This window comes from Elephantulus edwardii, unplaced genomic scaffold (assembly GCF_000299155.1).
Source record: "Elephantulus edwardii isolate Elephantulus edwardi_28Jun2011 unplaced genomic scaffold, EleEdw1.0 scaffold00019, whole genome shotgun sequence".
NCBI classification, from domain to species: Eukaryota; Metazoa; Chordata; class Mammalia; order Macroscelidea; family Macroscelididae; genus Elephantulus; species Elephantulus edwardii.
In genome coordinates, this window is record NW_006399769.1 from 27,386,542 (window position 1) to 27,404,419 (window position 17,878).

A 17,878-nucleotide genomic window follows, 5' to 3' on the forward strand; every position below is an offset into this window, starting at 1 on the left:
TTATTATGTTACTTGAAAGCAATAAATACAGTTTAACACTCCAGCAGTCAAAATGGTCTCACAAATTGCCAACTCTCATTTTCTCAAGCAAAGACTGTTTCTAATGGTAGGAGGATAACCTAGATTCATACCAGTCCCCTCCCAGTATATGTATGCATGTTTCTAATGAAGAGAAATCAACTGTGGCTTTAAAAAATTATAGATTTCTTAGAGATCAACAATTTTTGAGATGTTTTCACTGTTTAATATTTATTCTTTTCTTATAATAGTGATATAAGATTAAAGGAAAATAAAAATTAGGGGGAAAATGAATTAACTACTTATTCTAGATTTATTCACATTATAAAGGAAGTCCAAATCAACAATGCCCAAATAATATTAACATAGACCCTAAAACATACAAGAAAATCTAACCCCAACCTTATCAAATGCTTAACCTAAATACAAACCATTGGAAGAGTGAAGAAGGCTGAGCAAAGTGTCCAATAAATATCTGATGATAGTACGTAACTGCTCTGTAGAAGATGTCTGAATTAGGTCTTTAGAATCTGATGTTTCATTCAACATCTTCCGGCTTGCACCTAGAGCTACTCTGAGCCTCTGTACAGCATTATGAGCCAAATTTAATTGAAGCTGAAGCTGAATGCAATCCTGATAGGCAGAAAACACTCTACTGTCTTCTTCAACTGCCTTATCTGGCTTCCGCAAAAAGTACTGTGCATTGTTAGCACTATTGAGTGGAGGAAGATCAATACTTTGCAGGAGACTTTCCAGACGATGACAAGCTAAATTATATCTATGAGTAAAAATAATAAAGGAACAAAATAATTCCTGAAATCTTCCTTTGATAACAAACACATTAAGAACATACACTTAAGAAGAGCCTACAGCATATTAATATATTATCATTACAACAAACTTATCAATTGTTGTTATTAGAAGCTATTGCGTTGAGTACAACTCAGTGACCCTATGAACAAAAACATCTGAACCCGTTCTATCCTGAGTCAACCTCACATTTCCTGACACACACAAGAGCCCACTGCGGCAGTCATCGTGTCAATCTGGCTGGTTGAGGGTCTTCCTCTTCTTCACCATCCCTCCATCCTTCTCAGCATCAAGTCCTTCTCCAAGGAGGAGCACCTTCTAGCAGCTTGTACAAGTATATAAGTATGTAAAGCCTTGTCATTCTTGTTTCCAAAGAGCACTTTAGCTACACCCTCTCCAAGACTTATCTGTTCATTCTCTTGGCTGTCCATTGGATGTTCAGTGCTGTTTCTAATACCTCAACTCAAAGGAGTTACTTGTCAATTGGGCACCAATAAATTAGGAGTATCAATAAATTATTTGGTACCAATAATTGTTAACATGAGTTGCCTACAATTCGATGGCACTTCACAACAAACAACAACCAATATATTAGGCAAATCATGACATTTCATTCAATAATATAGTACTGAAATGTTTTAATGTCCTAGATCCTACTAACTTTGATTCTTTTCCATACATCAATGAAAAATAACTGAAAGAAATAAAACTAAAACACTGAACAGAATGTAAGATTTCAATGATATTTTACTTTTCCACTAACCTGCACTGTATATCCTCTTGTAGAGCAACCATCATTGCTAAATGCTGGTCAATTTCCGGTTGGTTGGCGGACTCTCCTTCTCCCCTCAAAGGATCATGCATTAATTTCAGTTCACTCTCCCATGGCAAGATATAGGTATGACCATAATAAAAACCAAGTGGGATCTTGGCTCTTGCATTTGTACTTCCATAACGTCCAATGACGGTGATCTATAATAAAATGTTAATATATACACATCTGCCACACCAAAATCTGAATAAAATATTTCAAAATATGGCCATATTTTCTAAGTACTATGAATGAGTTGCCTTACAGTTTGTCAGAAGCATACAGAATTCCTTTTCATCCCCGCCCCCCAAATTCTTTACCTTCATGAATCTGCACACAGGTGGTGGAATTAAGTCATGAAGAATCAGCGAATGGGTACTTATATCAGTTGCTACTACTAATCTCCTTCCATCCACCTCTTCTCCTAATGTCCAAATGTCAATTGACAAAGAGGCCAAGTCTCCACAAGTGGGAATCAATACATCAGTCAACAGTATTGGTCTGCCAAAATCCAAAGTCACAAATCTCCTTGCTCCTGTAAGAGACACAGAGGAAGAAGACATAGAGCACAATAATGAAAACATGCAAATTAACCAAATGATCCACTTAAAAAAACACTGTGGACCACTTATCTTAAAATATAAGAACAACTTTCTAAACTATAAACAAATGAGAAGAAATAGAAATAAGAAAAAACTGGCCTTTATGAGGCTCTCAAATACTTTCTGATGATTCATTCTATACTAGTTTGGAACTCAAGATTTAATTGAAAATGACACAGGAGTGGCAGGATGAAGGCAACTGTATATACAATCTTCACTGAAAACCTCTGTGCAAAAAATATAAAATTATCTAATATGTACTTTTCTGACAGTAGCAAGAATGTTGGTTTTCTTGACACTGAGTCTCAATCCATACCGAAGGCTGCATTCCTTGATCTTCTGCAACAAGTGCTTCAGGTCCTACTCACTTCCACCAAGCAAGGTTGTGTCCTCTGTATAATGCAGATAATTGATGAATCTCCCTCCAATCCTGATTCCACATTCTTCTTCATAGAGTCCAGCTTCTCAGATAATTTGCTCAGTATACAGATTGAATAGGTATGTAGAAAGACTACAACCCCGAGAGACTTGTTTTTAATTTCAAACCATGCTGTGTTCTCTGCTCTGTTTGCACAACAGCCTCCTGATCCAGGAATAGGTTTCTCATGAGTATAATTAAGTGCTCTGGGATTCCCATTTTTCTCAATGTCAGCCACAGCCTGTTATGATCCACATAGCCAAATGCCTCTACATAGTCAATAAAGCACAAAGAGATATTCCTCTGGTATTCTTTACTTTCAGCCAAGATCATCTGAAATCAGCAGTGATGTGACTGGTGCCACGGCCTTTCTAAATCATGCTTAAATAGAAGTTCCCCATCTATGTTCCAGTCATTACTTGTTAGTTTATTTATTCATATATTTATAAAAGTTTACAGAAAACTTGGATTTCCATTCATCCATTGCTTTATATTTTCCTCCCTACCCACGCCCAGTTTCCTTCTCTTAAAGATTCTTTAAAAACAAACATAATCTTTCATTGTTGCACAATTTCCTCCCTCTCCCTACCCACTCTCTAGTCCACTTTGCTTTGCACCTCTTATTCTGGACTTTTGTCCTGCAAATAACAAATCATATATTTCCTTGACTTTAGACAGTTCTTTCCCTCATCTGTTACAATGTAGTATTCATTATTTATCCCCTCTTTTCTTATTTAACCCCAACTCCATATCAGTCCTGTTTTATGACAATGGCATGATGCAGAATTTGTCCTTTTGTGACAGAGATATTTCATTCACCATAATGTCTTCTAGGGTCATTCATTTTGTATATTTTGTGAGTTCCTTATTTTTCAGTGCTGTGTAGTATTCCATTATGTAAATATACCACAGCTTCTCTATCTGTTCGTTCCATGATGGGCGATTGGATTGCTTCCACCTCTTTGCTACTGTGACTATATTGTGTGCATCTATTTGTTAGGGTGGCAGTTATGGTTTCTTTAGGGTATTTTTCCCAGCAGTGTAATAGCTGGGTCAACTGATACTTCTATTTGTGAAAAACTCTTTGAGAAAGTGCCATAGTCACTGTGGCTGTACCATTTTATAACCCCACCAACAGTGAATACATTTTTGAATGATCTTCAGTAATATTTTGCTTGCATGTGATATTAATGATATTATTTGATAGTTTTTATATATAGAAAAATGATAAGGTGTGTCTAATCATGTTAAGTCCTCATGCTGTGATGGGTAAGTTAGATGTCAACTTGGCTAAATTAATGGTTCTCAGTAGTTTGCCATGTAATGTGTAATCATCCTCTAGTCTCTCATCAGATGTGAGCAATAATCATTTGAAAGGGGAGTTTCCTTAGGTGGGTGACTTGTACTCAATATATGTGGATCGTCTGACAAAGCTTGACTTTTCTTGATCCAGCATGATATTCATAATCCTCTGATCTGCAAATTTTGGGATTCACTTGCTCTTGCAGAACAACAAGCAAACAGATTATTATCTGACCTGAATCAGATTAACAACATGACACAGGAGAAACCACTCTGCAACTTGAACCTGATCTGAGATTCGCACATTTCCCTAACAACATCAGTCATTCTTGGACAAACATTATAGTGTATACGCTCTTAATCTGAACAACAGAAATTTCCAAATATCTAAGTTCTGCTTTCACTGTGAACAGCTCATTTTAAAATTCATCTATTTTCTTTCACAGGGAAAGCAGTAAGGAAAAATCACAAAGTCCTTTTCGATATTTTATAAATATCATCAGTCAAATATCTGAGTTCAACCATTCGAAGTTATACTTTCCAATAAATATCTCAACTATTTCAAACAAATTCATTGTCACTGCATGAAAAGGATCATTAATCTTCTACTGTCTAATCCCAAGCTCAGTATTTTATTTTATTTTAAAGCCTAAAGAGAACAACATTTAATGAGCACATACCCATCAACATTCTGTATTGGCATCATACAAACTCTCTAAGATAGCAAACATGTTTTCTACAGCTTTCTTCACTTCCTTTTGAGCCTTCACCAGAACAGTTCTCTGTTGCCCATCATTCTACCAATTTCTTCAATGCTACTAGGACTTTACTATTAGACACCTTAAAAGACTTTCAGTCTCTTCCCATAATCCAATTCCAAAACTGTTCTCACATTCTGATATCTATTAGAGCAGCTCTCTACCTCTCAGTACCAAATTCTATCCACCTATCTACTTAGCTAGCTAGCGAGCTAGTGCTGGTATTAGAAAATATCACAAGTTGTTGTTGTTATGTGCCATCGAGTTGCCTTTGACTCACAGTAACCCTATGTCCAATAGCCCTATACCCTGCTCCATCCTGTGCCAATCTTACTGTCTCGGACAGCCACCCCCATTTCCCCAGTCACTGAATCAATCCATCTCATAGAAGGCCTTCCCCTCCTGCACTGTCCCTCCACCCTCTCAAGCATGATGTTCCTCTCCAAGGACTGATCTCTCTTTGCAACATGTCCAAAGTATTCAGACGAAGCTTCAGAATCCTTGCCTCCAAAGAACACCCTGGTTCCACCTTTCACAGGACGAACCTGTTTGTCCTCTTACCAGTCCATGGTATATTCAATAGTCTTCTCTAACACCACAGCTCAAAAGCATCAATTTTCCTTCTATACTCCCTAGTCACTGTTCAGCTCTATGATGCATAGCAAGTGATTGTAAAGACCATAGCCTGTATCAGGCGCACCTTAGTCTCCAGATGGACATCACTGCTCTTCAGTACTTTGGAGAAGTCTCTGACAGCAGACTTTGCCAACGTAGTATGTCTTCTAATTTTCTGGTTGCTGGTACCAAGAGTGTTGACTGTGGAGCCAAGTGAACTAAAGCTGTTTACAATATCAATCTCTTCACCATCCATCCTCATACTTCCAATTGGCCCAGTGGTAAGAATCTTTGTTTTCATGCTATTAAGCTTCAATCCATATTTAAGGCTGCAGTCCTTGACCTTCTGCAGCAAGTATTTCATGTCCTCCTCAGTTTCAGCAAGCAGGGTTGTGTCATCTGCACAACGCAAGTTGCTGATTAGTCTTCCTCCACACTTCTCCTCATGGAGCCCAGCCTCCCAGATAATCTGTCAAGTATGGAAAGCATCACAAGTGGATGGCTTTAATAAATATAAATTGTATTTCCTCAATTCAAGGTGCCAACTAGAATGGAAGGATTTCTCTTATCAGGTGTGGAGAAAGTGCTTTATCTGTTTTATAAACTTTTCCCTCACTGCCATGAAAATGGAACCAATTTACAGCAGATCCTATGACAGCCTATCTTTTTCCTGACTGTAAGGTTCTACAAACAGAAATCTTTTTGGCAATCCTGGTAATGTGGTCTGGCATGTAGCATCTACCCACATTCCTATCCTGAATGTAATGTGTTTTATACTTCAAAAGCAATCAAGTTTATTAATATCAAAATAGTCCATTCCCAAAATGATTATAACTATAAGGACAGAGCCTAGATTTACAACATATATTATAGGGGCCAAATGGCAAAATGCTATGAAGTTAATTATGTAAAAAAAAAAAAATTTCTTATATACTCTAATCTTGGGTGCCCTAGTAGTAAGAAGCTGTGTTGCAATCCTAAAAGGCACATGATTCAAGTCCACCAACTATTCCATGGGAGAAGGATGGGCAATCTCCTCCTGCATGATTACCTCTGAAAACCTGCTAGAGGGTCAGCTATGGGTTGGTTCCGACTCTGTGGTACACAACAACCCTAACCTCTATGTCTATTAATACATCCCATCCTATACAGAATTAGTGAACAGAGTATCTTGATACAGTATCTTCTGAGATTTTAAAAAGGTAGGCAAGCAAAAGAGGCAGAGATAGGAAAAGAGAGATGAAAGTCTACACAAAGATCATGCAGGAGTAAAAACGTAAAAGAAACAAGAAACTGTTTCTCTGATGAATGCCTTTGCCCAGAATACTATGAATTCAGACTTCTAGACTCTAAAATAGTGAGAAAAATGTTCTTTGTTGTTAAAGCGATCTACTTTTGCTATTTTTTTAATAGTAGCATTAGATATCCACTTCCAAAATAGCTTGCCTCCAGAAACCCTATGAACCTGGAGAAAAGATGAAAATTATACAAGTGTCCAGGTCTTTCATTCATAGTGTCGCTATGAGTTGTCTACAACTTGACGGCACTTAACAGCAACAGCAGAGAGAGATATCAGGATCAGCTGGCCTAGTGGACAGAAAGTGATGCTACCAAGCCAAAGGTGGGTGACTTTAATCCACAGCCCTCAGGTCTGCTTTTCATTGTTTTTGTTCAAACATTCTTCTAGGTCGTATAGCCCTCCCTGGTCTACCCAATTGCTGTACAGAGGTAACTTGTGGTTGCTGTGAAGCTGAACACTGTGATCACCGACGACTTGATGGGCACCTAACAACAACAACAGCATTAGATATGTAAGAACATAACTAAAGATTCTGTTGAATTCTACTGTTGTTCAAACTCTATCATCTGGGAAAATTTGTCTGTTGTTTATTAAGAAGAAAGATCTTGTGGCCCCTCTGAATCTGTGTGCTGGCACCCTCCCTTGAGATCTTGGAGCAACGTTTGAGAGGCCGGAACACAGAGACAGAGGAGAGACTCGTTAAGTGGCTGGCCAATGCCAAGGTCAACATGGAGAACAACAATGAACCAGGCCTGTTTGACCTTGTCATCATGACGACACCTGGACAAGGCATTCAACTCTGAAGGAGGTCCTCTCTGAGGAAATAAAGATAGCTCAAAGAATCAGCTGCTCCTGAGGAGCACCCCAGCCTGCTTTCATTACACAGGATGCATTCCAAGCCTTGCCCCTATTCCACAATGTCCCCACTGGAGCTGTAGCCCAGATGCTGGCAGCTGCAGCCAGGCTGGACCTAGACACTGCCCCAAGACTCAAGCTCAAGAGTCTCCCTTCGGGCCTAGACCAGCCCAGTTCCCACAACGACCCTCCTGGCCTTGCTTGAGCCCGCCCTTGTGTGCACTGCACTCCTCAGTGACGAATGGCCAGCACCCTCTGACCTACACCTCAGCAACTAGAGCTGGGGTCGCATTGTAATAAAATGATTCCTGGGATTTAGGGGGGGGGGGAAGATGATGACGACAGATCTGACAAACTACTCCTAAAAACTAGCCATCAAAACTTTAATGACTCATATCAATCTAATGGTTCAGAGTCAAGAATCAACTTGATAGCAAGCAAAAATAAAAACAAAGTTTTAAAAATCACAGACACTATAACTAAAATAACCCAGCCAGTGACAACTTTTTAGCATATGAGAACAGTGCAACTTTAGGTAAAACATACACTATGCTGAACATGAACAATTCAAATCTCAGTCATTAAACCCACTGCCAGTGAGTTTGAATGAACTCACAGTGACTAGCCACTGGGTTTCTGAAACTAAATCACATGGGAGGAGACTTGTCCATCTTTCTCCCTGAGATGGTATACTGGAATTACCTTTGTAACAACAGGACAACTGGGTACAGGCTATACCATTTTTGTTGCTATATACCATGAAGTTGTAACGAACCTGTAGTTAACCCTTCAGTGGGTTTTCAGAGCCAGCAAATCACATGGGAGATTGCCCACTTTTGTCCCATGGAGTAACTGGTGGATTCAAACCATGTGCTTTGCGTTTACGGCACAATTTCTTCCCACTGAGCCATTAAAGCGTCTTACGCCATTGTTGCTGTTGTTTAATGCCATCGAGTCGTAGACGACTCATAGTGACCCTATGAATGAACGGCCTGAGCACTGTTCGTACATAGAGTTTCCGGAGGCAAGCCATTTTGGAAGTGGATGCTGCTCCTGCTTCCAGGCTTGTTTTAGTCGGGAAGCTCCAGCCAACACTGTCCACCATGGGTACCCATTACCACGACTAGCACATCACTGTCACAGGCTTCAGCATCACAACAACCACGAGTTACCTCTGTACAGCAATGAACAGACCAGTGCTATACCACCTAGAAGAATGTTTGACAGAAAAACAATTTGAACCTGGCTGAGGGACACAGATGAAAATCACCCACCTTCAGCTTGGTAGCATAACTTCCTTTCCACTAGGCCAATGTAGCTCTCCCTTTGTCGTTGTCATTGTTGTTTGGTGCCGTCGAGTCGTAGACGACTCATAGCGACCCTATGAATGAATGGCCTGAGCACTGTTCATACATAGAGTTTCCGGAGGCAAGCCATTTCAGAAGTGGATGCCGCTCCTTAGAACTTCTTAATCTTAAGTCATTTGTATTACCAATAGCTAAAGCTATTGTTACAATAACAATGATGATGACCAAGAGAGAGCTACGTTGGCCTAGTGGAAGGTGGGTGGTTGTCACCTGTGGCCCTCGGCCAGGTTCAAATTGTCTTCCTGTCAAACATTCTTCTAGGTGGTATAGCACTTGTCTGTGTGTTGCTGTACAGAGGTAACTCGTGGTTGTTGTGATGCTAAAGCCTGTGACAATGATGTGCCAATCGTGGTAATGGGCACCCATGGTGGACAGTGTTGGCTGGAGCTTCCCGACTAAATCAAGCCTGGAAGCAGGAGTGTCATCCACTTCCAAAATGGCTTGCCTCCGGAAACTCGATGTACGAACAGTGCTCAGGCTGTTCGTTCATAGGGTCGCTACAAGTCGTCTACGACTCGACGGAATTAAACAACAACAACAACAAAAGCTTACTCACAGCCACTATAATCTCATTCTCTTCTTGCTGTCGGGTATGAACAGATTGATAGGTGGCTTGCAATGGGTTTCTGAGGCCGCAAATCTCTTGAGAGGAGACTATCTATCCTATTTCTAAGGAACCACTGGTGGATTTGAGCCAAGAGTGCTGTGGCCCTTCAGTTAGCAGTATGGGTTAAGACAACAGTTCCTAAAATATGCAGTAATTTTCTCTGTTCAGGAAATCATTCTACTACCAGAATACCAATCTTGGGAATATGTCCCTCAGTGGACTTTCTAAAGAATACCCAGTGGTATACAAGTTTAAGCATTGGGATAATTATTGAAAGGTCAACAGATGGAATCTACCAGATACTCCAAGGAGGAACGATGACCCTTCTTCCACATTTATGGTCTCAGAAGCATTGTGAAAAAGTTTTATAGGGGTCACTATGAGGTGGAACTAACTCAAGAGCAATGAGTGGGTGAGTATTTACTCATAAAATAATAACTGAACAAGTAAAATGGAGGGGCTAGTAACATTATTTCTACAAGAGACAGATGCTAATCAAATCAACTGTTTGTAAAGAATTATTGAAGCTGCAAGAAGGTTTCTGTTAATTTGTTCAGAAGAGAGTGAGTTCTTTTTAATGTTTATTGTTTATAAACTTGAATTCACTGAAGAGCACTTATTTGTTGTTAGGTGCCATCCAGTCAGTTATAAATCAAACGGACCCAATGAGTACTGGATCTACATTTTGCCCTATTCTGTGCCACTTTGGTGATCTATCTGAGGCCCACTCTTAGAATTACTGTGTCAATTCACCTTGTTTAGGGTCTTCCTCTCATTCTTTGTCCTTCCACATTTTCAAGCATGAGAAAAGCAAACTGCAAGACACTGAGTCTAAAAAGGACCCGCAGGCCAAAGAAGAAAAACAATTTCAGAAAATCAAAGATTACCTGAATGCATTCTTTCTATAATAATGGACTGGTGAGGTGGAGGCTGGAGGAAATGTGAAGCATGAGAAATTGCAAGGGCTAGCCCAGAGCCAAGTTGATTCTACAAAAGGAACACAAACAGAACTCTATATTGATATTATTTTCTATAAGTAAATACTACCAACCATAGCACCAAACTGACAAGTTACATTTCTATAGTATTTAATGTGAGAAAGTATTATGATATTAAATTCTGAAAAATACCATTTTATAATCTAAAGTTAGTGTAGTCTATAAAATAATTAAGTGTATATGACAATACCTATTCAAGACATGAATATTTACCATTCTTGACTTGTTGGAATTTTTGTTATGTGCTGCAAGATTGACTGTCGGGGGATCAATGACTGAACCTGGAAAAAGCTGTGCAAGTTCTGCATTAATCACAACAGACACTGCTTCATTGGGTGGAGTGAGTGGTGGAGTCATAAAAAGTGGTGTTGTTTTTGGAGTGGGTGGGATAACATCAGATGGATGAATGAAGAATCCAGGGGCTGCCACTGGGTTGGAAGGCACAGAATTGTGAACAGGCGCTACTGCTGATGCTGCCGATGCGGCTGATGCTACTGCAGCTGCTGCAGCTGTTGTCTGATGCAACTTGGCTTCCAGCTTTGCTTTCTGTAAAAGAAGTAGAAGCAACATATATAGACTAATCCTGCCTACTAAAACCATGGAGGTAATAATACCCCAGCATATAATTAGAAGATAATCATGATTAACTGGATCCTAGTTAAATAGGAAATTAAAATTATTAGAGATAACACTATTGGAGTATTTCTTTAATTAAATATTTACGTAGTACACATTCCTGAACAATTAATATAAAATGTCCTTAATCGTTCAGAAATAGAACTTTCTTAAAACCAAAGGTAAACAGTAGGCAGAACTGTTAAATAAATGTAAATAAACAAAGTTCTGCTCAAATAAGTACTAATATATAGGAGATCTTATGATGAAAAATCTCAATTTATCACCTGGAACTGCCATAGGCTGAAATTAGACCAGAAAAAAGTCTGTAAAATATCTTACATTTGTTACTAAAATTTATTTTACAGTAACTTTTCTGAAAATAAAAACAGGTCTGTAATCCTTGATCTAAGTAAAGCAGGAATGGATTTTATTTCAAGATTGCATACACATAAGAATTACCTCCAATATGTATTTCTGTAATTTCAACAAATTTTAAATATATCACAAAGACTTTACCTCATTTCTGTTGAAAATGATTAGTTCAGTTCGATCACCCTATTTTCCTTTATGAAAATAATGGTCATGTTTGGTTTTTTTTTTTTTACAGTATTTTTTCAGCTTTTGAAGTTTAGAGACAGCATGAACAAAGAGCCAAATAGTCTCCAACCTGTTGCTGAAGCTTCAAAAGCTGCTGCTGTTTCTCTTGCAGCACCTGCAGCTGTTGCTCGGCTGAAGCCATTGCATGAGAGAGAGACTGCAAAGCTACCTGGGCTGCTGAACTCAGGGCTGTCGAGGCTTCCCCAACTGTCCCAGATGATAGTCCACCTACTGCAGGAGTAACCCCGAAGGAACTCACTGGCATAAGACAAGGAAAGAAAAAAAGAGGATAAAGATCGGATTCATGCAAAAATACACTCAGAATAGACGCAATTTTTCTACAACAATTACAGTTCATTTTAACGTCAAAAGATAAAAGTTTAGGATATAATATAGAAATCTTTATACAGATTTTATTATAAATATAGAGATCTGAGGTAGAAATAAGTGTCTTGATGATGACAGTATTGAAAATCTAAGAAATCTGCAAATCTTAAAGAAAAAGGAAAGTTAGTATATACTTACTGCTTTTTAAGTACTTCCTTAAGAAGTAGCATTTACTTTTAGAAAAAAGTCATTCAAAATATGCATTATAATTTGAGCATTAAGAAATAAACATAAATTTCCTTTAATAATTCCTACCCAAATAACACCCCACTCCCATTAGCCTACCAAAAAATATCATTAGAAAAGAATTCTGTTTCACTTTCTTTGACAGAGTTATTCAAAGAACATTCTTTTAAAAGCCACTGAATGCTTACTAATTATTTCTGGAAAGAAATTTTTGGAAAAAGGTCTGATAAAAACTTAATTTGACAACTTAATCAGGTAAGTACAAACCAAGCATGCCTGAACTACAAATATTTTATCCAATAATTACTACAAGGGTGATAACAGTATTGGTGTGCATTATCTCATGGCACTAATTTAATCAATTACTGCATTCAACAGAGGAACTACACTCAGAAGCAGAGACTCTGTTTCTCCTCTACAGGTTAGAAAAGAACGGCTCAGAAAAGTGATAGCACGTAGAGCTGGAAATATAAAGACTAAGTGAGAGTCTACAAAAAAAAAAAGAAGACTAGGTGAAACTGAAGCCAAACCCACCTGCTGAAAACAGGACTTACATCAACCAAAGTAACCTTGACAATGGGACATCAGAAGATGCTATAATTATCTCTTTTTACAGGTATATTAGAAAGAATAAAATTAGGGTAATCTGAGTGTAGAGTTTGTATGATTAATATCTAACAAAACAAAAATGATCATTTCAGAAACTTACAAATATTAATTTTAAAAAGCACTTTCAAGATAAAAAAAATGTTTGTATGTACTATTATATAATTAAGAAATACCCTCCGTCTTCAGACAAACAAAACCTTCACCTTTTTGTACAGTCATATGACAGTATAACATCTCACTTAACTTTCAAGAATTTAATTATTGAAGTCAATAATTCAAGCTTTGCTTTTAAAGAAAGGAGTAATCATACCTCATTCTAGGTCCAAAAATGAAACACATCTGCACTTCACATTTAATAAGAGATACTAGTCCCACCTCAAGAGGGAAAATTATTGCCCTTTACTGAAAGCAGTTACAGAAAACTTGTACCCTTCAGATAATACAAGTAATTTCCATTTTAACTATGTCCAATTTTTGCCAGTTAGGCTGAAAATACTTATGAGAAAACTGTCCTGGAAAAGGTGAAACCAAGTAGCACCTTGGAGGCAAGGATTTTGAACCTTTGCCTCACATATTTTGGGCATGTGGTCAGAAGGGCCAGTTCTTAGACGACATCAAGTCGGGAAAAGTAGAAAGTCAAAGCAAGAAAGGAAGTGCCTGGATGAGATGAACAGACACAGTGACTATGGCAGTGGGGTCAGAGATGCCAAGAGAGGCAAGGCTGGCTCAGAATAGGGCAAGGTTCAGGGCTATAAGATGTGGTGAAGTGGGTGAAACATAACAACAAAAACCCAAGTAAATCAATATATTTACAAACCAAGCAAATAAATACATTTACAAACAGAACAAAAAAGTAATACAATCTACTAAAAGCTACACAGAGAATTTTTAGATAATTTGTTTTCAATAATATCTATTTCTATCCTAAGACTTAGAAAACTAGATATAAGGAATATAAAGTTGAGAACACAAGATGATCTTTTCTTTTCAGAAATAATACAGAAGTTCTACATAAAACAATTTAACAAGAAAAAGATTTTTGAAAGTATCTAACACTGTTCACAGATGTCACGACAGAGTGTGTGTGTGTGTGTGTGTGTGTGTGCGCGCGCGCGCGCGCACTGATTGCCATGTTGGCCTAAAGTTGACTTTTTTTAGCCATTATCCTAGCCCCCTCTGGTCTCCAACTACTTTACTTGAGGACACATGGTCTCACAAATCCGCAAAAGCTGGAGTATCAATATCAACACTCTCCACACTGAGCAGTGTGTGAAAAACACCAACACAGGAGCAGCCACACAACTTATATCAATTTAAGCATCCAGCCTGGCCCATTGCGCACCAGTTTCTGGAAAGAAAAGAAAAAACTGGACTGCATACCTGCAGTCATGGAAGTCATTCCCCTTATGGGTCTGAGTCTCTGGGATCTTCTAGCAAATCTTTTTATTGAGCCCAAAAGACTATAGAGAAATTGGGGAAAAGAGCCAGGATAGAGCTGTTAATATCAAACAGTATGGATTTATATAATGGAATGAGCATTTATGATTATGTTGGCTTGTAGCTTCTGATTAATAAGGAGTTCTGGAGGCCTACAATTAAGAAGCATAATGTGCTACCAATTTTAGTGCATGTTATAATATATTCAGTACATAGGATAATAAAAACAGTATTTAGTGTCAATTTGAAAAATACTCATAGTTGACCATTCAAATGGTTTTTAGAGGCAGTAAACGGGAAGAATTAGTAAGTTAACATAATAGTATCATTGAGTTAAGGGAATAATAAAAAACAAACCAATTTTATTTCTATAAATTAGCAACAAACATATAGGGGAAAAAAAAGAACATTTTTTTATAAATGCTGGTAAGGTTGTACAGAAATGAGAACTCTTATACACTGCTAATGGGACTATAAAGTGGTGCAACCACTAAGTAAAGTGTTTGATTTGTCATTGTTGTCATTGTTAGGTGCCGCAGAGTCATAGATGACTCATAGCGATCCTATGAACAAAAGGCCTAAGTACTGCTCATAGAGTTTCCAGAGGCAAGCCATTTCTGAAGTGGATGCATTAGAAAGTGAATTGTCCTTAGAAAGTTGTAAATACAAATACCATTTGATCCAGCAATCCCACTCCTAGGTATAAATACCAAAGAAATAAGAATGGCAACACACACTAACATGTTTACCTCAGCATTATTTACAATAGCAAACTGTTGGAAAAAACTCAAGTGTCCATCAAAGAACAAATGCCTAAAATAAGCATGGTGGTGGTGGTGGCTGTATACCGCAGAGTTGGAATTGATCCACAGCTGACTCGCAGATTTTCAGAGGGAGTACATTACACGGAAATTGAGTGCCCATTTTTCTCCCGCGAACCACACAGCTTTGCACTGGCAGCACAATCCTTTACCACTAAGACACCACAGCTCCCTAAGTCACAGATTAAACTTAATTATGTAAATGCACATAATTATATGAATATACTCTACATATGGTACATTCACATAACGGAATATTGGGCACACAAAAAAACAATAAAGAATTTGGAGAGAGGGTATAGGAATACATTCATAAGATTATGTAGGTTTAGCACAGGTTATACTCTCTATATTTATATGTTTGCAAATAAATCCAGTAGAGCATACGGAGGTTGAAAATCTATGCAAGCTTTTTAGGTACAACTAAGCACGCTGAGGGACTGGACTCAATTACTAACTATTATGGGTTAGGACCTAAACATGAAGACATCTAGGACAATTACTTGGAAAAACACAGTACATAAAGATAGTATTATACATCCTCAAGTTAAATAGCAAATGGGTCACAGATATTACAAACCATCTAATATAAATAAAAGTATTGGCCTTTGCCTAACCTGAGAGGGAAAAAAAAGAGAACAATAAAAAAAGAAAAAGATTCAAGGGAATGGTCCAAAGTATCAACAGAGTAAAAGAGCCATAGCAGTCCTCAGTCCAAGAAGAACTCGAGGGTGGCCAGCTATCTATCATTAGTCTGACAGTGATCACAATAGGTTCTGGAGAGAGGGGAAGAAAAACATAAAAATCATTGGAGAAAATGTCCAAATGTGTGATACCCTAGACTATGGCCCTTAGACCCCTTTCAAACTTAGAACTTAACCTATTCCTGGAAAGTAGGCTAACCAAAATAAGAGGTCAATCAAATAAACATACTGAGAAAATACTTCTCAGAATAAAAAGAGCAGCATCTGCCTGAAAATGAAGTTTAGAAGGCCGAAAGGACTGGAAAGATAGGTCAATGGAAACATAAACTCAGGAAGGATGTACAAAGAATGCTGTTAAATTGAAAGGATTATACCCAATTAAAAAGGAAACAAAATGTATATGAATGAGAAACTATTGTCCTCTCAAAGTTTTCATCCCAAAAAGTATTCAAAATTGAAAACACTCTCAAACTAGTTAAGGAATTTAATTTCAGGAGAGAGCAAAACTGAGACTGGATGACCCTAAGTCTCAGACAAGTGCTCAAGGCTCTTAGATTTAGTCCCCTGCTCAATGCTACAAAGGGCCAGTATCCAGGATCTCTACTAATAAAAAAATAAAACTCTAAAAATAATAAATATCTAGAAGATTTAATACTAAACTTTTTATCATGATTTGTGTAATGTTTACAAAGCAAATTGACTTTCCATTCAACAATTATTTCATGATATTGATTATTATCCTCATATGATAACATCATTCTTCCCACCTCAAACTTGTTTCAAAGAAACATATTTAATATTATTTACGGACAGTTAACATATGAAAACCCTAAAATCATCCATCTCATAGTCATATAAAAAGAAAAGTTTATTCATTAATACTAATAGTTCCTCAATACAGTAAAATTGTTTATCAACAGTTCTTAAATAATAAGTACATCAGGAATCCAAAAGAGCAATAAAAAAGAATCACGCAACAACACAAATAATGGTCACAATCATAATACTGATGGTTTTGTTGCTAGGTGTTGTCACAACAGTTTCAACTCAAAAACAGATAAAACACACACACACAATCAGCAGTTTTCCAGACTGTATCACTGGTGATAGAAACAATTAACACTTTTGACTGCGGTTCCAAAGCTTGGAGGTCTACATTCACTCAGAGGGACTCGGAACAAACATTAAGTTTTCATTGACTTAAAAAGCAGTCAACAGAATTTCTGAATAACAGCTCTATTACGATTCACCTGAAGTGGTCATGAATTGGAACCAACTTAACAACAACAAGTGGAGTTTTCTGATTTCTATTTAATACTCACAATGTTCAAAGAGATACAATTAAAAGGGTAAACAAAGAAATGGAGCAAAGTGTTTACTCTGAAAATTACACTCTGGAATTAGTGAGCTAAAACAAAGTAAATAGAAAAATATGAGGATATCTCTAAGGGTATCGAACTGTAAGTTACCTTTTATTATAATAGTGCTGGGAGAACAATTCTTTTTTACAAGTATTTGATATTTTTTATTAATTTATTTAATACTTTTCACAGGTATTTATTTAAAATTAACAAGTATTTTAAAAATGAAATGGAAAGTTGAAAAACTAGTCCTCTCAGCACCTTATAATCAATCACATTTGGAGTTGGAATCAATTACTTTGTAACTGATCAAACATGACAAAATCTGTCTACACAAAGTGGTTGGGTGCTAGGTGGAAAAGAGACATGACTGTTGATGTCTTATAAAAGAATATTGCCTTCTTTTAAGCCCCGAATAAGCAAAGCATTCCTTAAAAATAGAAAAAAGGTGGGAGGCACCTCACTCCCTGATTTAAAATCCTACTACACTGCTGTGGTAGTTAAGACAGCATGGTACTAGTACAATGACAGACAGACAGATCAACGGAATAGAATTGAGAACCCAGAAATCAGCCCATCTATTTATGGTCAACTGATTTTTGACAAGGAGATGAAATCAGTTAGTTGGGGAAATGACAGCCTTTTTAACAAATGGTGTTGGCAAAATTGCAAAACTATCTGCAGAAGATCCCCACCT

The 17,878-nt window shown here is 37.5% G+C and overlaps 1 protein-coding gene across 1 annotated transcript in view; it reads right to left on the reverse strand.

Moving 5' to 3' along the window:
* Window positions 1-17,878, reverse strand: part of BIRC6 (baculoviral IAP repeat containing 6) — a 281,200-nt gene that overhangs the window by 134,268 nt on the left and 129,054 nt on the right. The window contains exons 24-29 of the mRNA XM_006882363.1: window positions 11,747-11,934; window positions 10,675-11,007; window positions 10,351-10,450; window positions 1,960-2,174; window positions 1,592-1,800; window positions 450-796 (exon numbers count right to left, since the gene is read on the reverse strand). Coding sequence (XP_006882425.1) covers window positions 450-796; window positions 1,592-1,800; window positions 1,960-2,174; window positions 10,351-10,450; window positions 10,675-11,007; window positions 11,747-11,934 — 1,392 coding nt within the window. The remainder of the gene's footprint in view (window positions 1-449; window positions 797-1,591; window positions 1,801-1,959; window positions 2,175-10,350; window positions 10,451-10,674; window positions 11,008-11,746; window positions 11,935-17,878) is intronic.